Source organism: Alternaria ethzedia (genome assembly GCF_023757985.1).
Source record: "Alternaria ethzedia strain BMP 0044 chromosome Unknown scaffold_22, whole genome shotgun sequence".
Lineage (NCBI taxonomy): Eukaryota > Fungi > Ascomycota > Dothideomycetes > Pleosporales > Pleosporaceae > Alternaria > Alternaria ethzedia.
This window is the reverse complement of record NW_026056215.1, coordinates 358,851-380,558: the sequence shown is the minus strand read 5'-3', so window position 1 is coordinate 380,558 and position 21,708 is coordinate 358,851. Positions and strand designations below refer to the sequence as shown.

The window sequence follows — 21,708 nt, the reverse complement described above, 5'->3', positions numbered from 1 at the left end:
GCAGTCGGGTCAGACTTCTCTTAGGTCTTTCCTCGATGGATGCGCGTGCATCGACCTGATCGGCGTGGGAACGTTCGTCGTTGGAGTGGCGCTGATTATCCTGGCGACCAGTTGGGGTGGCTCAGCTTATGCTTGGACATCACCAGCCGCTCTGATACCGCTTATCACCGGCCCGTTATTGCTGGTAGTGTTCGTGGTCTACCAACGATACATGGCGCCGGGCCGACATCTCGCGCAACGGCTTCCGCGGATCATGCCCGTGGTGCCATACCAACTCTTTCACGAGAAGGATGTGACCCTAGTATGTATCATTTCCGCAGCAACAGGTGCAGCTCTCTACGCCTGCTTCTACTTCGCCGGTGTCTACTTCACTCTTGTTGAGGGTTTCGACGCTGGTAAAGCTGGGCTCCAGCTGCTGTTCTACGTTCCCGGGATCGGTATCGGCGTATACACTGCCATTATCATGTGCAACGTACACCCTCGACAGACCATCTGGCCCTTATTGATCGGTACAATCGTAGAGACAGGTAGCATCGGAGCACTATCATGGGCTATACGTGCTCGCCAGAGGACCGCTGTCAACGTGCTCATGGGCGTCGCCGGGTTCGGTACTGGTATCCGCTTTATGCCAGAGAACCTACACCTGACAGGAATGTACCGGGACAAGATCGCTGTCATTCTCGGCCTTTTGAGCTTCGCTGGTCCTTTTGGTGGAACCATAGCTTTGACGGTGATGGGCTCGGTCTTCCAGAACAAGATGTCGGCCTACTTCATCGGTAGCGAAGGATCATCTAGATTCGACGTCAACTCACCCACCGCATTGAGTGCTATCAGCGACCTCTCGTTGGAAGATCTGGAACGCTTCCGATCTGCTGCCGCCAACGCTATTAGTTGGTCGTTCATCTCCATCTTGCCATTTTTAGCCCTCAGCATCCTCGCTGCGTTAATGCTAGGCAACGTCTGGATATGCAAGGACAAGAAAGCGATGAAGGCGACATCTCCCAGCGACCCGACAGTGAATACGGACGCAGCGCTGCAAGATCAGACGCAGAGTGTGCAGCGGAATGGAAGGCCGGAGGTGCTGACCAGAATCTACCTCTACGCTGTATTGAGAGGAACAGTAGCTTCACAGCGGCACTTGGGCCCGCTGGAGGTGCGGTTAGATCGTCACAAGGAGAAGAAAGACAGCAGGGAGAGTGCTTCGCTATGATGTCATGATAACATTCCGTTTATGGTTAGACCGAACCCACGGGCCAAATGCCCCTATCGTAACGAAGTGGCTGGAGTCCCAGCCATCCGCGTTCCCACTGCAGCGATCCCTCAAGCAACATGAAAATTGTCTATCGCATCATGCATCTGCCTCAAGACTGGCCACAGTTTTCTTCGTCCGCTTGAGTTGACTCATCTTCGTGATCAGCTCCCCGATTGCGGCCACGGTCCTACCGCGCATGATATCGAAAACCGCAATGTCCGCAGCAAACTCCTTGCCAATCCAGTTGCGCAGCTCGACTGCGACAAGTGAATCCACCCCGAAAGCGTGAAGGGGTTTATTGACGTCAATCTCCTCTGGAGGGATGGACAGTGCGCGGGCGAGCTTGCGCGCCAGCGCCTCGAGGACTACTGCTACTCGCTGCTCATCGTCCTCCGCAAGATTGAACAGCGTAGCGGCACTGACGCTACTCTGTGTGTTGGAATGGTTTGTGCCACGGGCTTGCGAGAAGGATGCGAAGACTGGGCGCTGCAACACCTCAGCTGGTTCCAAATTGCGTTCGATCAGATCAACGGGAGTTACTAGACCCATGGCGATCTGACTCTTGTCTATTGTCATCGGCGTCTTCGTATGTTCTGGGTCACAGTATATGGTCAACACCGCTAGGAACTCATCTTCTTCAATCTGACCGAGACTGCCGGACTTTTTGAAGTTCTCGTGTAAGCGTTCAGTCTCCGCGACGATGCCGATGGTGCGCATGACACCCAGGTCAATGGACGTTGCGCGCTGCTGGTGCTGGACTCGATGACGTGCGAGTGCGTCTTGGAAGGTGCAGCCTGCTGCATAGTTGGACTGACCAATGTTGCCTGCGACGCCTGCCACCGACGATAACATGATGAAGAAATCCAGATCTCGAGGAAGCACGGTGTGGAGATTCCATGAAGTGTGGGCTTTGGAACGGATAGTCTGAACCCACTGAGTGTGACTCATGTTGTCGAATGTCGCGTCCTACGAGACTTGGTAAGCGATTTCTCGAGCGTGAGCATTGAGAGACTTACATTCAGCATCATGGTGGCATTGATGCAACCTCGAATTGGCGGCATAGACTTTGCGCATGCAGCGAGAAGATCAGAGAGCGACTCTGCATTAGATGCATCACACTTCGGGGTGCACACGTTGATGCCTCGCTCCGCTAGTTCGCTCACCAGTTCAGCAGCTGCTCCCGAAGAAGCACCAGATCTTGATGGTACGATCAGATGTCGCGCGCCCCTAGAGGCCATCCATTTGAGTATAGATCTCCCGATGCCACCCAGTCCTCCGGCAACGATATAGCTGGCGTTCTGGTCGAATTGCCACGGTCGACGGCGGAGAACGCGTTTCTCAACTAGTTAGTCTTGATCGATACTTATGACCTGACAAACGTACCTGCACTTTTGCAGAAGGATCGATTTGGATGATGATGCGTCCAGTATTCTTCCCGCTCTGGAGATATCTGAACGCGCCCTCAACGTCTGACACCGGGAAAAGGTTCAATGGCCTCGGACAGTGTATGTTCCCTTCTCCGACGAGATCCATCGTCTTGTGGAGCAAGTCCCGTCCCATCTGCTTACGATTCAAAGCAATATGGCGCAGATCAACCGCGAAGAACGAGACATTGTTTGCAAAAGCCGCCATTGGGAGTGAGGAATTGGCGTTGATGTCAGCTTTGCCAATCTCAACAAACCTGCCATATGGTGCGACACATTCCCACGAGGCACGCAGTCCCTCTCCCACGAGAGAGTTCAGCACGACGTCAACGCCGTACCCATTTGTGAGACGCATGATTCCTTTCGCGAAAGTCGTGTTTCGACTGTAAAAGATGTGGTCGGAAGGAATCCCATACAGGTCGATGAGATGCTGCTTCTTAAAGTCGAAGCCTACGGTCACGAATATTTCAGCGCCTATCAATTTGGCGATTTGGATGGCAAGCTGACCGGTCGCACCAGATGCAGCATGAATCAGAATCTTTTCTCCTTTTTGCAATCTCGCCACTTCGGCCAGGGAGTAATAGGCTGTTATGCCACAGTTTAGTACTGCGCACGCTTCTTCGAACGAGACGGCCTCTGGAATCTCAACGGCAGCCCATTCGTCGGCGCGGGGGTACATTCGCATGCATCCGACTCCGCAAACGCAGATTCGGTCTCCTGGTTGAAACCTTGTACAGGCGGAGCCTACGCGTGTGACTATACCAGCACAGTCAGAGCCAAAGGTATCTTCTTCCAGCCGACCGAGAGCTTGAAACATATCGCGGAAGTTCAGACCCCACGCTTTGGCTTCAATCTCGACCTCTCGGTCTCCGAGGGGAGCATAATGTTCAGTGTCTTCTGCGAAATGCAATGTTTCGAGAGAGCCTCTGCTTCCAATCTCGATCCTGAGTGGTGGACCGGGAAGCCAGGATTCAGTTCGCATCTGTGGCTTGACCAATGAGTTCAAGTCCATGTTCAGATGCTTCTCTTCCACGAGCCGCCCGGTCAGCATGTGACCATCGCGTAGCACGTACTCGAGTTCCGGCGACTGCGCTGAGGACATTACGTCAAGTACATCCCAGATGGCATCGCATCCGCTGATCCAGTCGCGGACCGTGTCCTCGATCGAGAGCGTTACGATACGCTTGTTAGCGAACTCTAGCCGCATGGCCCGAAGAAAGCCATCCTTGAGACTGGCACAGGGATAAGGAGAGCAGTCGGTGTTGTTGGGAAGCATAGCAGAAGAGACCCACAAGAGATTCTCGGATGCATGTACCCATTCCCGAATCAGCTGGAATGCTTCAGTTGATGTGGACATCAAAATATCCCCGCTTATATCAGCGAGAAATACAACGATGTCTTCTCTTGACACGTCGGCGCCGATAACTTGTGTGAGTAGGCACAATCTTGTCGTCGTACGGGATGCTCGGGTCTTTTGCTGCAAGAGTTGGGTACCCAAACCATAGTGAGACTGGTTGGCATCGTTGACAACGAACAGTATTCTACCACTTCTTTGCGTGGGTTGGAGGTCTTCGTCAGCAGTGGAAAAGATTACGCTGCATTGATGCGCAGCAGGCTCCTCATAATCGCGAATGACGAAGTCGTTGCCCGAGAATCCGTTTTCCCGTAGCAAGCGATCCCACTCCGGTTCTGTAATGGTTGGTCCGGAAGTACGGAACTTCTCTTCGCTGAGCCACCAGCCAGGCAGTATGCCAAAGCCAAAGTTCATGAGGAAGCAGTCTGGCGCTGTAGTCTCATGGAAAATGAGTTTGCCTCCGGGCTTCAACGCACGTCTCAGATTCTGGAGTGTGAGGGCGAGGTTCTTCGTGGCATGGATGACACTACCGGCGAGGATTACGTCGTAAGTACCGGATTGGAATCCTTGCTTTGTGACGTCGCTTTCGATATCAAAAGTCTTGAAGACCATGCGATCCTGGATGTGAGAGAACTTTTCGCGTGCCTTCTCGAAGAAGCCTGGGGAGACGTCTGTGTAGGTGTAGCTAGAGAATGCTGTACCGCCGGTACGGGTCTCGACGTCGCGAAGAGTGGAAATGATGTGATCCGTCATAGCGCCTGTCCCTGAACCAACCTCAAGGATCTTCTGTGTTGGGTTCTCGTGTGCCACTAGGCTGAGGTACGAGATGAACTTATCATTGTACACTGGCGCGAACATGGCCTTGTATATGTCTTGGGCGAGGGTCGTGGAGAAAAGCAGTTCGAGCGCATTGATGTCGCCGCGTACGATCGGGACAATATGCTCTGCTATCTCGATGAACATTCTCCAGTCCGGGAATCGCGTACTCGTATGATTGAGCTTCTCATTCAGCTCTTCATCCGTGACTTCGTCTCGTGAAAGTACTGGTACGTGCTCAAGGTGTAGCTTGAGCCATAATAGGTATTTCCTCATGTGTGTTGGTGCTGTAGACCAGTCCGTGTCCTCCAGCCGGTCGAGGTTGCGGTGAACAACAGCGCGAATCGTCTGCTCAAGCTCAAGTATGAATTTGACGTGCATTGATTCATCATCCGCGAAGTAATCAGCTTCGCAACACGCCTGGAGTTGGCTTGGCTTCATGAGCGATAGCTGCGGCCTCCAGTCAAAGCCATGTAGCAGCTTCCTTTCCACTTCGTCCTTCGTTTCCGCACCGAGCACTGGCGACATCTCTAGACGCGATACATGGCAAAGCGGTGATCCGTCATCTGCGAGCGCTGTAAAAGAGCTCTCGATGCCTTTGATCGTCTTCTTGAATCTTGACGTCGTGAGCATTCTGATTAGGCGAGTTTGAGGGTGTTGCCACCCAGATGCTGATATCCAGGTATCATATACTTTGTGAGGAATAATCGTGGGTAGTTTATCCGACATGCCAGTGGACGGCGCAGTAAAGCATACTTGGCAAGCTGCATCAAGTACTGCTGGGTGCACCACCCCTTCGTAAGAATGTATGGGCGCACTGACGTCGACGCTGGCAATACCAAGCTCGTCGCCATCCCAGAGGATGTTATCTGCCAACGCGAACGCTTCGCCGTATTTGAGGCCCTGGTTCTTGTGCCAGTCATAGAAATCAGTCTTGCTTATAGGAAGCGTGCATCGTTCTTCCGCGGCAATGTAGCTATCGAACAATGCCTTAGCGTGAGCTCTTGCTTCAAGACCACAATCTACTTCCGTGGCAGTCTCTTCGTAGTCCACATGCACTTCAGCTCGAACACACTCGGTCCACTCGCAGTCTGATCGAGCGAAAATACGAACTTCTGAACGTGTCGACGTCTTCTCATAGTCCTGACGAAGCGGGCGTAGCTGAGTCACCACTTCCGTCTTGCTCTTAGGCTCAGAGCTGACTACAATGGGATTCATAAATGTTGCTTCCTTGATAGTGTAGCCCAAGATGACTTGGTCGGTCTGAAAGTGCTGTTTTACGGCTTCTAAAGCCATCATGATCATCCCGGTGGCTGGGAAAAGCGCCTGGTCACCTACGACGTGGTCTGCAAGCCAAGGAGTCTCTTCTAGACTAAGCATCTTTCGCCATCGCGGCTCGGAAGGATTCCAGTCCGTAGCACATATGCCGAGAACGTTTCTTGGTGCGTTGTTGCGCATCCGCCAGTCTCGGCTAAGTCGAGTCTCGTGCCAGTATGTCTGCGAACGATCGAAAGGGTACTCAGGCAAGTCAACCAGGATCTGCAGGCGTTTCTTTTGAGCATCTTGTAGGTTCGCCGCATCGATCGACGGAGCGTATCCATACGTAAACAAGCACCCGATTGTCCTCAGGATCGATCTAAGAGAAGAATCGAATTTCGACAACAAAGACATGTACCTAGCTTGCTTCTTGGTCGTATATTGGCCCAGTGTTTCGGTGGTGGGTCTCTTCAGTGCTGCATGAGGTCCAATTTCGACATAATCATGTATAGTGTGATTGCGATCGAGCTTCGGTGCTGTCACGGCAAGGTATCGCAGGGCGTCCGCAAATCTGACGGGGGATACAAGATTATCGACCCAGTAACTACCTGTGAGCAAGGCATCGGCATCGACTACTGTGCCAGTCACAGAGGAAACCATGAAGATCGAGCTTTGTTGCTCGCGTCGTTCGAGTGGACCCATCGACGAGTAATACTCCGCGGAAATGGCATGCATAGCGGGAGAGTGATAAGCTATGCCAGTTCTAAGTTTCTGTGCGAATATGCCGTCTTCATCCAGTCGATCTTTCAGCGTGTCGATGTCGGTCTCATCGCCAGAAAGCGTTACGTTGAAAGGGCTGTTGACGCAAGCAACGTGGGTATTTCCAGAGAGAGAAGCCTTGGCTAGGTATGCTGAAACGTCACTTTCGGGAAGATTTACTGACATCATGGCTCCGGGACGAGGTAAAGATTCCATAAGCTGATTGGCCAGTCTTCCTCTATGGTAGGCGACTTTACATGCGGACTCAAGTGACAAAGCACCGATACAGTACGCCGCGGCGATCTCGCCAGAGGAGTGGCCAACCACTGCAAGTGGCGCAATACGGAAGCTTCTTAGTAGTTCCACAAGCGCTATCTGGAGAGCAGTGCAGAGGGGCTGGCTGAAACGGGGCTGATTGATGTTGTTCCCGTGCTCCATCTCGTCTAGTCAACAGTCAGCTTGGACGTCAAACTGGAGGCAGTCTGCTGTCTTACCTAATAAGGACCACGGCGCGCCTAATGAGCGAAATATATCCCCGATCCTAATCAGAGTTGACTTGAAGATGGGAAATCTGAGCAGTTCCCAGCCCATTTGAGCGTACTGTGCACCTTGACCAGTGAATATCCACGCCATGCCGGCCTCTCGAGCTGAACGTATCAGGGTGGAGGTAGCAGCGCTGATGGCCATGAACTTCTCGCTGGCATCAACGACGGCGAACGCCCTCCACGTCGTGACACTCCTATGAGATGACAGAGTGTACGCGAGGCGACGTAGTCTCTCTTCGTGTCCTGATACGCGCTTGTCGAAGTAGTCTGTATACTGCTGTATTACGAGTCGTAACGCGGCTTCGTCCCTTGCTGACCAGACAAGTAATTGGACACCCCCTTCCGGTGCCTCGACAATCTGAGTAGTACTCTCGGTTGTCGAGCCATTCATGTGAGTAGAATCAGCAGTCACTCCGCACTCGCTGGCATGATCGTTACCGTTGGTGCCATTCATGTTTCCATTCGGGATACTGCCATTTATTCGTGGCTCCTGCAGAGTTGAAGGAACCAGTGTATTGTGGAAGCCTTGTAGGTTCATGGACTCGAGAGTGTGATATGCATCGTCCAGTATGACATGTCCGTTGGAACCGCCGAAACCGAAGGAGTTGACTGAGATGCGACGCAGCCCATTGGTCGGCCATGGGATGCATTTCGTGGGTACCTCAACATTGTAGATCTTGGCGTTGATCTTTGGACTGATCTTCTCGAAGAGTGCGCTCGGTGGTATGACGCCCATTTCCAATATCATGATAGACTTGAGAATTCCAGCCAGTCCGCTACAGCCTTCGAGATGGCCTATATTAGATTTGACGGATCCAACATATAGCGGGTGTTTTTGTGATCGGCTAGCCCGGAAGGCCCTGCCTATCGCCTTCATCTCCGTGGCATCTCCAAGCTGAGTACCAGTTCCATGAGCTTCGACGTATCGCGTAGACTCAAATCCCAAGTTGCAGCTCTTATAAACGTGTCTTATCAACTGCTCTTGCGATTCCGCGCTGGGCTGCGTGATGCCTGGTGTGCGTCCATCCTGGTTTGAGCCAGTCGCTCGAACTACGGCACGTATGACATCTGAATCTCGAATCGCGTCCGAAAGCCTCTTGAGTACCAGCACTACCGCACCTTCTCCACGGGCGTAGCCATTAGCACGGTGATCGAAGCTATAGGAGACGCCGTCTGGTGAGAGCATCTGCATGTTCGATAGGTAAAGCGAGATTTCGACGCTGAGGAGGACGTTCGCTCCAGCAAGAAGAGCCTAGCGCGTGTCAGTACTCTTGTAGTGGCACGATCTCGTAGGGCAGCGTTACCATTGAGCTCTGGCCGCTACGAAGCGAATGACAAGCCAAATCCATCGCAATCATGCTTGTCGAGCATGCCGTGTTCAGTTGGATGCTAGGCCCTTTGAAGTCGAAGTACCAGCTAAGCCTATTGGCTAGGATAGAAGGCGAAGTACCCGTCGCGGTATTGGTCGGTGCTTCGTCGGGGTCTCTAGCCAAGATTCTGCTGTAGTCATCGGACATGGAAGCAGCGAACACTGCCGTCTGTGATCCAGCAAGGGTTTCTGGTGGAATTCCAGCTGCAACAAGTTAGACTTCGCCGACAATAATAGTGATGTAGAGGTTGGGTAGCACTCACCATTCTCCAATGCTTTGTATGAAGTTTCCAGTAGCCATCTCTGTTGAGGGTCCATTGATGCGGCCTCTTTCGAGGTTATAGAGAAGAAGGCTGCGTCAAAGGCGGCAGGATCTTCTTTGACAAAGTGAGCATTCGTGGAGTATACCTGTCAACCTCTGTTAGCATTGGCTGCTCTCTTGACGTTTCGTAAATGTAGCTTACCGTATTATCCATCGCTACGTTGGAGTTGTAGAATGCATCGATGTTGCCTCGGGACTTAGGCCACGGACGACTGAGGCTTCTGCCTCTTTGTAGATTGTCCCAGAAGCTGTGGTCCTCATTGTGACCTTCCGGTAGCTTGTAGGACAGCCCGACGATGGCGATGGGTTCCATGGCTGTGAGGCTTCGGCGTAAGTTCACGGTGTTCAGTCACTGTTCAAGTGCGGTGCTCATTCATTTACACCAAAACATATCGGAAGAGAAAGCGCATAGAGATGGTCATGCTATTTCGAGCTTTCCGAGGTATGATGATCTTGACGCATATGCTGGGGTGCGAGGTGATTGGCCGTTGCTACCGATGGTATGGCTATTGGTGGTAAGCCATTACAGCCTGTGGCCCCCAAGGCAGACCTACAGGAAGCGTTAAAATCCTTGGAGGTTATTTCCTTGAAAGAGTTGATGCGCGTGCAGGGATGGCTGCATGCGAGTTGGTTTCCCAAAGCGACCAAATGTCAGCCGTTAATATCGCCCACTGCCACCCACGTACGTTCAATCTGCCGTAGCCAGTCAGCTTAATAAAGCGCCGGCAAGGCAGTCATCCACTGCGCTGGAATCATTTTTCCTTTGCTCTACCGCCTTTCCCGTCAATCCAATCTGCTTACAAAGGCAGAACCGCACTCGCATACCATAATCGCTTCACATCATGGACCCAGCTGCGCTCGCACAATCCTCGCCAGAAGAGCAGGCTATATTCCTAGCCGCGCTTTTGGAGGGTCCAGCTCTAGAGCCTCCCCTGGGTACGAGTTCAAACTTCGACCACCCAGGCGGAAGCCATGCCATTGGCTATGGTGTTGTCTTGCTCGGAAGCATTGTCGCTGCACTTGCGGTTCTGCTTCGTTTGTGGTCGAGAGCGCTGTTGAAGACATTTCGCATCGAAGATGCGCTCCTGATATCGGCCCTAGTAAGCATCTCAGTATCCAGAAGACGAACCAAACTAAACAGGCTGCACAGGGTCTATATGCTGGACACTCACATGTCTTATACGAACTCGCGATATCCCCAGGCTTTGAAGTTCATCAGTGGAACATCCAGCTCCAAAACCTGTTTCCAATCCTTTACGTGAGTGCGATAGCGATCGAAACATGGACCTTAACTGATCCTTAACAGCATGTTCATCTGGGCTCAATCTTTTACGGTTTGGTCATCATGCTCCTGAAGGTAGCCATCTTGCTCGACTGGCTCAAGATCTTCGTGCCTCGTGGGCAGCGCAACGCCGTGTTCTGGATTTCCCATGTCATGATCTGGGCGAACATCCTCTTCTATGGCGTCGGCACCTTGGTCGAAATCTTCCAGTGCAGTCCACGGACCAAGATATGGAATCCTTTGGTAGAAGGCAAGTGCCCTATCGACATGAGAAGCCACAACATGGCTGCGGGTATCGTCAACCTCATCTCTGATCTGGTCATCCTTGGGCTGCCACAGAGGGTGATCTGGCAGCTACACATGTCGCGCGCCAGCAAGATCGGTATCTCGCTCCTCTTCGGTATCGGAATATTCGCTTGTGCGAGCGCAGCGGTGCGCCTATATTACATTTACAGGCTGTTGCACACGTCCGATCAGCTGTATATCGTCTCCATCGCGGGTCTTTGGGGTGTAGGCGAGATGACGGCTGGTTTCCTCATCATAGGCTTCCCATCGCTTCCCAAAGTCGTCAAGGCATTGCCATTCTCGGATTCTGTTGTCTCGCTCTTGCGACAGATAACGCGGCCGGGGTCAAGCGGTCATGCTGAAGGTCAGGCCGAGACGCGTCGCGGGCTGCCGTCGTGGCACAAAGCTGCACCACTAAAGAAGCGTCGCGACCAGTTCGAGGTCAGCGAATTGAGCGAGTATGATCTTCCCGATCGTGATAGGGTTCACATGGGTGATAGGCGCTAGGTAGAGGGTGCATGACTGGCATCGCGGGTTGGTGGGATCGCAGTCTTCGTAGTTCATCACAGTCCTGGAATGGAAAGATGCAGGTGCCCTGCTGTTCCCGGCATAACTTCGGTAAACGCGTCCCAGCCACTCATGTTCCGCTGACGTGAGCCCTTTCATCACGTGACGAACACGAATTGCCCTGTGCGTCATGACGATCCTCCCCTATTGCTCTCCTCACTGCTTGATACCCTGCCGACTCTGCAACGTTCGCCTGCATGCAGGTAAGAGCTCACCAATGTGATGTTGCATGCCGAGTCTAGGCACCCTTTTGATCGGCCACTGCCCGTGATCGCTACAGCCGCGTTGAGACGCCGCAAGCTGCAAGCTGCAAGCTGCAAGGGTAGTTATGGCCCACGGATAGTGCCACCAGATCCAGCACCTCATTCGCCTATACTCAGCCTCCCTGGAGCGTCCTCCTCTTCTTGCCTGTCTCAATGCTATAGTCAGATCGATCTGGTGGCTGTGTCGCACGGGCTATGCACCCATCCGGGGGCAGGCCGTACATATAACGACTATCTTGACTGTGCAGTGCATCACTCTCAGTTATTCCTGTTACACACCTGGGTATCTACTTTACGAAGGTTTCCACGGAATGGGTGAGGCATACGACCCAAGGACCGTCTTCAGCCCCAGCCGAGAGTTGGCAGCCCGCATCGGGAATCAGAAGGCACGACAAATAACAAACCCATCGTCCTCATTCTATCGCAACCTGGAAGACGCACTAGAAGTTAAGAAGAAGTCACACACATTCTATTCGATCCAACAGAATCTATGGCAAGCAGCCGAGTCAACAGTCGACTTCATCTCCAACGACATTCTCTCCTTTGGGACCAGCGGTATCTTGAAGACAGAATACCTGAAAGAGCTTTCCCGATATGATCAACACAACCCTGGGGCGCCGGGATCGCGACTCGCCGAAGGAAACTACGCCTATATAGAAGAAACCGAGCAGCACATTGCTAAGTTTCATGGCGCTAAAACGGCACTGCTGCTGGCTTCTGGGTTCGAAGCAAACGTGGCCATATGGACGTCAATACCACGACCGGGCGACGTGATCTTATACGACACGTTGGTACACGCCAGCACTCATGAGGGTATCGACCAGAGTCTGGCAGGAGAGCGAGAGAGTTTCGCGCATAATGACATCGAGGACTTTCGCCGCATCCTGACATGGATCTTAGAGTCCAATCCGTTGATCCAGAGAGGCGCAAGATCAGTCTTAGTAGCTGTCGAGTCTGTCTATAGTATGGACGGCGATGTCTGCCCATTGCAAGAGCTTGTCGATGCCGCGAAGGAATTGGCTCCTTCCGGAAGTGTCCAGTTTGTGGTGGACGAAGCCCATAGTAACGGCATTTATGGGCCGCAAGGCAAGGGTCTTGTGTGCGCTCTTGGTCTGGAAAAAGAGGTGGCTATAGTGATGCATTCATACGGCAAGGCATTGTCGTCAAGAGGCGGTATGTATCTCACGGCCTACATTAGGGCCATGTATACTCACTCGCAAAACAGCTGCCATCCTTGGAAACGAGACAATTAAATCTACGCTCCTGAACTTCGCACGAACCATCATATTCACGACTGCACCTTCATTCGCATCGGTAGCACTTATCCGAACAGGATACAGGCTGTTAGAGTCGGAAGTTGGAAGACAGGTAATCATTTTCTTCATCTCAATGTCCACGACGATCGTTCGCTGACCCTTTACAAGGCCCAAGCACAGGTTCACGATCTTGTGGATTTCTTTTTACAGTCAATCATATCGCACCCTCTCTGGGAATGTGCAGAACAAACTGGGCTACTCGCCATCCCCCTACTAAAAGACTGGGAAGGATCCCCAACGGCGACATCCCACATCATCACTATCCGCACCCGACAACCATACACATACTGGCTGTATTTCCACCTACTACTAGACGGATACTGCGTATTCCCTGTCGAGCACCCTGTCGTTGCCAAGGGCGAAAGTCGCTTAAAGGTTACATTCCACGCCGGCAACACGGAAGAGCAGGTAAGCGGGATGGTAACATCAATTTTCGCGTGGATTCAGGAAATGATGGAAATCGAGGGAAGCCAGGATCATGCGCAGCGAATTGGCGTTTCGCAAGCTGCCCACAAGGTCTATACTTGGATGGCGCATGAAGGGCTGACCGGGTTCGGTATGCCTGCTTCGATGGTGAGATGCTGAATGTTTTTTCCATTGGTCTCACGATTATCACCCGGATAATTCGTCTCGTCTCGAGTTCGCCTTGGAAGTCTAGAGATTATGCACCATGCGACAAGGGTGATGTAGCCTGGTCAACGGGGCGTAAAGCGCATGCAAGGCAGGTGGAGCCAACCGAGTTATTCCTCATATCAACTTCATAAAGTACCAAGATGGCGGTCCCCGAGCCGCGAAGATCATTCCTCCATCTATGTGTTGTATGTAACACGAGATATGCACGTAAGCCGTTGAGGCTTGGCGAGAAGGAATGGAATGGGCGAAGTCAGATCATGGTTGCAGAAAGGTTGGCGGCAGTTCCTTCAGCCTTCACATGCTAGCGCTTCGGGCCGGTGGATCTTGGATGCTCATACGTGCATGTAGGATTCTTCCGTCGAGGCTTTTTTGGAGATTAGGATATGCCCAAGTTGTTTAGTCCAACCCACACCTAGAACTTTTGTATGCTTGTTGTTGTTCAAGTATTGGATATACGCAATGGCCAAGTCTCACCGTGCTCGGATAGAGTGAGACAACCCAGGCTTTGTCTACACACTCCAAGCTGCCATATTTCTGACTTTACACGCGATCGTGCAATAGAAACCAGGTAATCTTTCATAGCCTCATTATCCGTATGAGATAATTTCTGGAGTTTGACATAGCCTAATGTCTACATGTGAAGTCCCTAAATCACGCGGGCCGTGCACCGCGATGCAGCGCCGCTGCCTAAACAATTACCGTGCCACAAACGCGCAGAACCCTTGCACGGGCCACGGATGAGGTGGCGGCGTTGTGTCTGGCTCACCTTCGCTCCCATCAATTCTCCGGCAACCACCACTCTTTTGCATTGCCGTCCGCTTCACAGCACGCAAGCATGGCGCCTAAAGGTGATCTAAGTGGGAAGGTATGGTGCAACCTGGCTGATCCGCGTATGTATGCTGACATGTGAAGACGGTATTCGTGATTGGCGGGTCTAAAGGACTGGGGAAGGAGATGTCGAAGGTTATGGCTTCTCAAGGTACGAGCTTGGTATGCCTAGAGTATCTGTCATCATTGTTGAACACATCGTATAGGTGCTCATGTAACTATCTTTGCGCGCGGGCAAACGTCGCTTGACGAGGCCAAAGATGAGATTCTGGCAAGCAGAAGAGACGAAATCCAGCAGGTCGCGGCAATCGCTGCAGACCTTGGCACACCTTCAGCAGTGAGTAGACGTCCGGCCCAACTACCAAGATGAGGAGGCAAGTACAAACTAGAATTCTAATGATACTACTAGGCGTATTCCCTTTTCGCATCACAGCCGACAATTCCGGATATCGTGTATTGTGTTGCTGGCGGTACACCATCGGAGTGCGGGTACTTGCTCGATCTGCAGCCTGAAGTATTCGAACGCTGTATGAACAACAACTACTACTCCAGCCTGTACCCGGCGCAGGCGGCAATGAAGCTGTGGACTCAAGATGACGAAGACGCTGCGGTGCCATCAAGCCCAAAGTTGAGAAAGATTGTGTTCGTGAATAGTTCTGCATCGCTTGTCCCGGCACCTGGCTACCTAGCATACTCCGGTAAGTGATCGTGCATCGCCGTAGAACGGTGCAAGTCTTAAAACTCAGTATACTGACTGATCGTGGTTACATCAAGCCGCCAAAGCTGCTCAACGCTCACTTGCCGACACCCTACGCATGGAAGTCATGAGGTACTCAGGCCCAAAGAGCACATACGCTGTACAATGTATCTTTGCGCACAACTTCATCACGCCAACCTTTCTACAAGAGCAAAAGACTAAACCCGAACTTACCAAGCGCATCGAAGGCACGTCGGGCGAGCTTCACGAGTTGGAGAAGCAATTCCCCTACGCTGCGAAGATTGCGCCCGAGATTGTGGCAAATGTAGCGAGCGGCGACTATGCTGTATGTGATGGGAGATTCGATCCACAGCTATTGTGGGCAAATGCTATGGGTGCGAGTCCGCGGCGTGGATGGGGGATCGTGGATACGCTGATGGCCATGTTTATGCTTCTCGCGTGGCCATTCGTGAGGCGCGACATGGAGAAGAAGTGTTGGGGTGATGCGTTGGATGCAAAATAGGACCGAAAACACGAAAGTATGATGGTTATTTTACATCATCAAGGCCCTGTAATGCTTTGCGCAGTGTGATCAATAATCATAATCTCTGACGTGCTGCGTATGCCGGAGCGAAGGCGTTTCCGCCATTAGAGGTTTGCATGTGATCGAGAATGCAGCACAGCTACTGCATCTTGATCTTCTGTTCCCCGCCTGCACCCTTGCACTCGACACACATTCTGGTCTCATCATGGGTAGCCTGCTCAGTTCAATCCGTCCCATGCCACCACCTCCATCTGATAGCGCACGTCTCGTGAGTCCGGTGCAACGTCCAATCCACTTGTGCGGTCCGCGAACCATCTACAATAGCGTCAAAGATCTCAAGAAACGTATCGACTTCTATGAAGAGATCACCATCTTCGCTTGGCCGTCATGCGGAGGTGTGATAGTGCTCGAGAGGCCCTGTCCAGCAGATTTCGACTTTCTTGGCCTCGACCGTCTCGATCCACCGAAGAAGCGTCACGCCACTCGACAAGAGGAAGACGACTTTGCTCAGCGATTACTATTGCTCGGTGGAAAGTGGTGGGATTCTCCCGCTAGACACTCCCTCTTCACTCAACCCGACCACTTGCAAGATGAGGACGAAATGGCTGCTCTCCCGGAGCCGACGGCGAGGGAAAACGCGTGGGTTGGTGTCGCATGGCCTAGTTCGGGCGGACTTGTCGTAGCTGAGTGGCCGACAATGATGTATCCTGGTGGGCGCATGGACGACGTCGCTCCAGACGATGTGTCGAGATTGTTCTTATGTATGACAATGGACGAGAAGGCTGCAGTGCTGATGGACAGACTCGAAGGGAAGTGGTGGAAAGGCGTCGAGGATTACGAGGGTAAGGCTTTCATTGGCAGCTGGGGAACCCATCGAGGCGAAGTTGGCGGACTTCAACAAACGTGGCCAAACGAGGAAGAGAGCCAGAATCCTGGTAGTAAAGCTCTGCCTGGTCAACGAGTTCTCTCATCCAGAGAATCAAACTTCGATGTAGGAAAATATTGCTGACGTGTCGAGTATACCTTGCCCTTTGACTTTCGAACCGGACGTCAGGCCGCAAGGCGTGAAGAGTCACACCCTGCCACGCTGATCGCGGATCCGCCTGAGTCGCATTGAACCATGGTCATTGCAGACGGTACGTTGGGTAGGCGTGGAGTGATGATCTGATGTGGCACCAGTTGGGCCGACGCGACTGGTCTAGTCCATATCGGGTATAGTGCAACAGGAGTGACGTAGCTGCGATTGGCGGGGAGCTCTTTGCCTGACCGGAAACCTGTACGAGGATCCAGAAGCTTCTACCGACAGGGCAGAACCCACGCCTAGCTTCGAGACATGACGAGAAACCACACGATGTCACTGACGGCTTCCTGACGCTTCGTGAAGTGTTGAGTAAAGCTGCCTTTACCCTATAAATATTTCTCGAGTCCTTTGTGCAACACTTCCTTTCTTCTCCAGAGATACCCAACAACAACACAACGCATACACGATTCCTGAGTACGAGCTCACGACCCACGATTATTACCTTTGGCTTCGGGCCATATACACCAGGCTATAGTCACGAATCACCATGACTTCATTCGACGCCTACACCGACCGCGCCGCGAAGGCTCTAGCAGACAGCTTCGATCTAGCTAAGGGCTATGCGCACTCACAACTCACACCCCTTCACCTCGCCGTCTCGCTCATAGATCCGCCCAAGGACCTAGCGAATCAAGTCGACGTACCACCGCCGCCGCTATTCAAGCAAGTCCTCGAACGCGCGAATGGCGACCCACAACTCTTCGAGCGCAACCTCAAGAAGGCTATGGTACGGTTACCAAGCCAAGACCCTCCGCCAGAGCGGACTTCACCTTCACCTGCTATGGCCAAGGTGCTCCGCTCCGCCGAAGACTTGAGCAAGACACAAAAAGACAGCTTCATCGCCGTCGACCACCTCATCCAGTCCCTCTGCCAGGATGCGCAAATGCAACGGATCCTCGCCGAGTCCAACGTACCGAACGTCAAGCAAATCGACAACGCCATCTTGGCACTCCGAGGTACAAAGCGGGTGGACTCCAAGTCGGCAGACGCGGAGCAGGAGAATGAGAACTTGAAGAAGTTCACCATCGACATGACGGCAATGGCACGAGAGGGCAAGATCGACCCAGTCATTGGTCGAGAAGACGAGACACGCAGAGTCATCCGCATCTTGACTCGGCGAACCAAGAACAATCCAGTCCTCATCGGAGAGCCTGGTGTTGGTAAGACTACAGTCGTCGAGGGTCTTGCCCGCCGCATTGTCGATGCGGATGTACCGGCCAACCTCGCAGCCTGCAAGCTGCTCTCGCTCGATGTCGGTGCTTTGGTTGCTGGCAGCAAGTACCGCGGAGAGTTTGAAGACCGCATGAAGGGCGTCCTGAAGGAGATCGAGGAGTCGAAGGAGATGATAGTATTGTTCGTCGACGAAATCCATCTCCTCATGGGTGCTGGTTCATCCGGAGAGGGCGGCATGGACGCTGCCAACTTGCTGAAGCCCATGCTGGCTCGTGGTCAGCTCCACTGCATTGGTGCGACTACCCTAGGCGAGTACCGAAAGTACATCGAGAAGGACGCTGCCTTCGAGCGTCGTTTCCAGCAGGTCCTCGTCAAGGAACCGTCCATTCCCGAGACCATCTCCATCCTCCGTGGTCTCAAGGAGCGCTACGAGACCCATCACGGTGTCACCATCATGGACGGTGCCATTGTCGCATCAGCCACCCTTGCTGCTCGCTACCTCACTCAGCGCCGACTACCCGACTCTGCCGTTGACCTTATCGATGAGGCTGCGGCAGCCGTCCGTGTCACCCGGGAGTCACAACCCGAAGCGCTCGATAACCTCGAGCGACGCCACCGACAACTACAGATCGAGATTCACGCGCTCTCCCGAGAGAAGGACGAAGCCTCACAAGTCCGTCTGAAGGAAGCGCGCGCAGAGGCCGCCAACATCGAAGAAGAGCTGAAGCCCCTTCGTGAGATGTACGAGCGTGAGAAGGGTCGCAGCAAGGACATCCAGGAGCAGAAGCTCAAGCTCGAAGGCCTCAAGACGAAGCTTGCTGAGGCCGAGCGTATGCGCGACATCCAGACTGCTTCCGATCTCAAGTACTACGCCATTCCCGATGTTGAGCAGCGCATCAGCGAGCTGGAGCGAGACAAAGCCCGCGCGGATGCAGAGATGTGGTCTCACCAAGCTAGTGGTGGTGGTGAGGCTCTCATGAGCGACTCTGTTGGTCCGGACCAGATCAACGAGATTGTCGCTCGCTGGACCGGTATCCCAGTCACTCGACTCAAGACTACAGAGAAGGACAAGCTGCTAAACATGGAGCGCCACCTCCAAGAAGTCGTCGTTGGTCAGAGGGAGGCTGTCGTCTCCGTCTCCAACGCCATCCGACTTCAGCGCTCTGGTCTGGCCAACCCCAACCAACCGCCCAGCTTCTTGTTCTGTGGTCCTTCTGGTACCGGTAAGACACTCCTCACAAAGGCCCTCGCGGAGTTCCTATTCGACGATGCAAAGGCCATGATCCGCTTCGACATGTCGGAGTACCAAGAGCGTCACTCCCTCAGCCGAATGATCGGAGCACCACCCGGCTACGTAGGCCACGACGCCGGAGGCCAGCTCACCGAAGCCCTGCGCCGCAAACCTTTCTCCATCCTCCTCTTCGACGAAGTCGAAAAGGCCGCCAAGGAAGTCCTCACCGTGCTCCTCCAACTCATGGACGACGGCCGCATCACCGACGGCCAAGGCCGCGTCGTCGACGCAAAGAACTGCATCGTCGTCATGACCTCCAACCTCGGAGCCGAGCACCTCTCGCGCCCCAACGCGCCCGACGGCAAGATCGACCCCACGACCAAAGAAATGGTCATGGGCGCCCTGCGCAACTGGTTCCTCCCCGAGTTCCTCAACCGCATCTCCTCCATCGTCATCTTCAACCGCCTCACCAAGCGCGAGATCCGCAAGATCGTCGACGTGCGCCTCGGCGAGATCCAGAAACGTCTCAACCAGAACGGACGTAATGTGCGCATCGAGATGACGCCTGAGGTACGGGATTACCTTGGTTCGGCGGGATACTCGCCTGCGTATGGTGCTAGGCCGCTTGCTCGCCTCATCGAGAAGGAGGTGCTCAACCGGCTTGCGGTGCTTATCCTCCGTGGTTCTATCAAGGAGGGTGAGACCGCGAGGGTCGTGCTTGATGATGGGCATATCATGGTGTTGCCTAATCACACGGACAGTGAGGATGATTCGGAGATGTACGATGAGTCTGATGCTGTTGCTGAGTTGGATGCGGAGGAGGATATGGATCTTTACGACTAGAGGAATGTGAAGAGGGTGGGAAATTGAGTTAGAGGCATTTCAGCATAGGCGTTTTGGGATTGATTGGGTTGGGAAGAGTGCCTTGGTACAGGCATCATGATGGGATTATGATTCACGTTTTGACGATTGTTGACGAAAAGTAGAGGCGCGGATTGGCGTTTTGCTGGGTAGTATGCTTGATGACCGTGTCTTGTACATAGTTAATGAGAATCAAATTTCAAATACCGTCATCTTCATCATCCATTTGTGGTCCGCCATTGGGTTACGATGGCAACATCTCGATATCTTGAGAGATTACCATCACGTTGTACATGCTGTCTTCGTCTTTCACAGGCTACGCTGATTACGACATGGTCATGTTCAGGTACCAATCGACATTTACCATTATTCTATCCAACATTCACGAGCATCACAGCGGACATGTAAATTTCCCAGTCATGAACTTTTGTCATTTCTTCGTCTAACGTTCCCAAGATGGGCTTACTTGGCCAAACATAAGCTTGCCCAAGCCAGGGTATATTGAATCCCACACCACCACACATCGAGACAGCATCTAGTAGAAGAAACCGAGAATCTTGCCAGCAACGTGCTTCCTGCGGGCCTCCTCGTGGTCCATGATACCAGCGGAGGTGGTCAGGACGATGTAACCGAATTGACGCGAGGGAAGTAGCTTGACGACCCACTTCTCCATGTCGCGGAGCTGGACGTTGTAGCGAGGGGAGATGACACCGGTCTTGTTGATGCGGCCGTTGAGCTGGATGACGATCTTGCCGTTGCGGTGGTCGTCGACCTCCTCGAACTCGCCAATGTAACCTGAAGAAGAGAATTAGTGTATGTTGCGGCGAAATAAACATCAGACGTCATGAAAGGGATCCGAAGACGTGTAAGTCCTCCGCAGTTAATTTATCGGACACTTAAAGCTCATTGATCGTGGGGGGTCGAGATCAGTGAGTAGTTATCAGCCCGAAGAGGTGATGGGGTTGCTAGCGGAGGAATACACGTCTTTGGGGTCATGACGCGTGATGTGGTAGATTCAGGAGTCGACGTACCGTGACGCTGCATGACAGTGAGGAACTTGACGATGACCTTGGAGGAAGGACGGATCAGGACCTGGCGCTTGCCAGCCTTCTCAGCCTGTTCAGTTGTTAGCGCGCGTCCATGTTCACCTCCAGCGCTGTAGCTTACGTTGTTGATGGCGTTGAGCGCATCGTTGAGGACGGAAGTCTTGACCATTTTGACGGTTTAACGGGAGATTCTCTGTGGCGGAGGCGACTGAGGTATCTGCGCGTGCGTGGTTAGCCTCCAGATGCCAGAGCATGGAGAGTGCCCTTGCAGAAGGGTTCTTCAGCTCGTGTCAAAGAGGAGAAGCAGTGTCGCCCTCATCCTTGCGGACGGCGGCGATTGCATCCCCGGGCTCTGAAGGGCACTCGGGTCCAAGACATACCTCGTGAAGGTGCGGTGGGCGGTAGGGAAGGTCGATGTTGCGAGAAAAGTTCGAGTTTGGAAGGCGCAAATTGGTGTGGTGGACCGTGTCCTCGCTAACGGAGCTGGGCTTGGCAGCAACGACGGGACCCTTGCAGGCTCAGTGCACCCAGCACCAAACTCCAACACCTGGCTGTCCTGCCACGCGTCGCAATCACGATACAGAGAGAGTATATGTCTGCCGAGCACGGGACAACATATCGCAGGGCTTATGGTTTGAACTTCACACACATGCGATGCTATCGCGCCTTCACGTGCCCTCGCGATCGCCAACTGTCTTAGTCATGACGTAGCGGCAGTCACTTTGCCTCCCATTATCCCTTACGAACCTCATGTGTAGACATACGGAAGTTCCCTCATACACTCTAGTCCACCCTTCTGTTTC

At 53.1% G+C, this 21,708-nt stretch overlaps 8 protein-coding genes across 8 annotated transcripts; 6 read left to right on the top strand and 2 right to left on the bottom strand.

Annotated features, from left to right (window-relative positions):
- Positions 1–253: 253 nt before the first annotated feature.
- Positions 254–1,210, top strand: J4E87_007788 (uncharacterized protein; the record flags this gene model as incomplete). Its single annotated transcript, XM_049379381.1, has 1 exon — positions 254–1,210. The coding sequence occupies one exon, from the start codon at positions 254–256 to the stop codon at positions 1,208–1,210; it is 957 nt and encodes a 318-aa protein (XP_049230955.1).
- Positions 1,211–1,348: 138 nt separating this feature from the next.
- J4E87_007787 (Type I Iterative PKS) lies at positions 1,349–9,411 on the bottom strand (the record flags this gene model as incomplete). The annotated part of the gene is made up of 7 exons (XM_049379380.1): positions 1,349–2,218; positions 2,636–7,305; positions 7,357–8,659; positions 8,712–8,727; positions 8,821–8,980; positions 9,040–9,184; positions 9,241–9,411. 7 exons carry the CDS (start codon positions 9,409–9,411, stop codon positions 1,349–1,351), a joined length of 7,335 nt encoding a protein of 2,444 aa, XP_049230954.1.
- A 529-nt stretch (positions 9,412–9,940) lies between these two features.
- J4E87_007786 (uncharacterized protein) lies at positions 9,941–11,172 on the top strand (the record flags this gene model as incomplete). The annotated part of the gene is made up of 3 exons (XM_049379379.1): positions 9,941–10,198; positions 10,249–10,356; positions 10,405–11,172. 3 exons carry the CDS (start codon positions 9,941–9,943, stop codon positions 11,170–11,172), a joined length of 1,134 nt encoding a protein of 377 aa, XP_049230953.1.
- Positions 11,173–11,806: 634 nt separating this feature from the next.
- Positions 11,807–12,748, top strand: J4E87_007785 (putative secondary metabolism biosynthetic enzyme; the record flags this gene model as incomplete). Its single annotated transcript, XM_049379378.1, has 1 exon — positions 11,807–12,748. One exon carries the CDS (start codon positions 11,807–11,809, stop codon positions 12,746–12,748), a length of 942 nt encoding a protein of 313 aa, XP_049230952.1.
- Positions 12,749–14,846: 2,098 nt separating this feature from the next.
- On the top strand, positions 14,847–15,492 carry J4E87_007784 (uncharacterized protein; the record flags this gene model as incomplete). The annotated part of the gene is made up of 2 exons (XM_049379377.1): positions 14,847–14,970; positions 15,047–15,492. 2 exons carry the CDS (start codon positions 14,847–14,849, stop codon positions 15,490–15,492), a joined length of 570 nt encoding a protein of 189 aa, XP_049230951.1.
- A 256-nt stretch (positions 15,493–15,748) lies between these two features.
- On the top strand, positions 15,749–16,522 carry J4E87_007783 (uncharacterized protein; the record flags this gene model as incomplete). Its single annotated transcript, XM_049379376.1, has 1 exon — positions 15,749–16,522. The coding sequence occupies one exon, from the start codon at positions 15,749–15,751 to the stop codon at positions 16,520–16,522; it is 774 nt and encodes a 257-aa protein (XP_049230950.1).
- Positions 16,523–17,081: 559 nt separating this feature from the next.
- HSP98 (Heat shock protein hsp98) lies at positions 17,082–19,841 on the top strand (the record flags this gene model as incomplete). Its single annotated transcript, XM_049379375.1, has 1 exon — positions 17,082–19,841. The coding sequence occupies one exon, from the start codon at positions 17,082–17,084 to the stop codon at positions 19,839–19,841; it is 2,760 nt and encodes a 919-aa protein (XP_049230949.1).
- A 553-nt stretch (positions 19,842–20,394) lies between these two features.
- CRP27 (40S ribosomal protein S22) lies at positions 20,395–21,074 on the bottom strand (the record flags this gene model as incomplete). Its single annotated transcript, XM_049379374.1, has 3 exons — positions 20,395–20,654; positions 20,891–20,975; positions 21,027–21,074. 3 exons carry the CDS (start codon positions 21,072–21,074, stop codon positions 20,395–20,397), a joined length of 393 nt encoding a protein of 130 aa, XP_049230948.1.
- Positions 21,075–21,708: the final 634 nt, after the last annotated feature.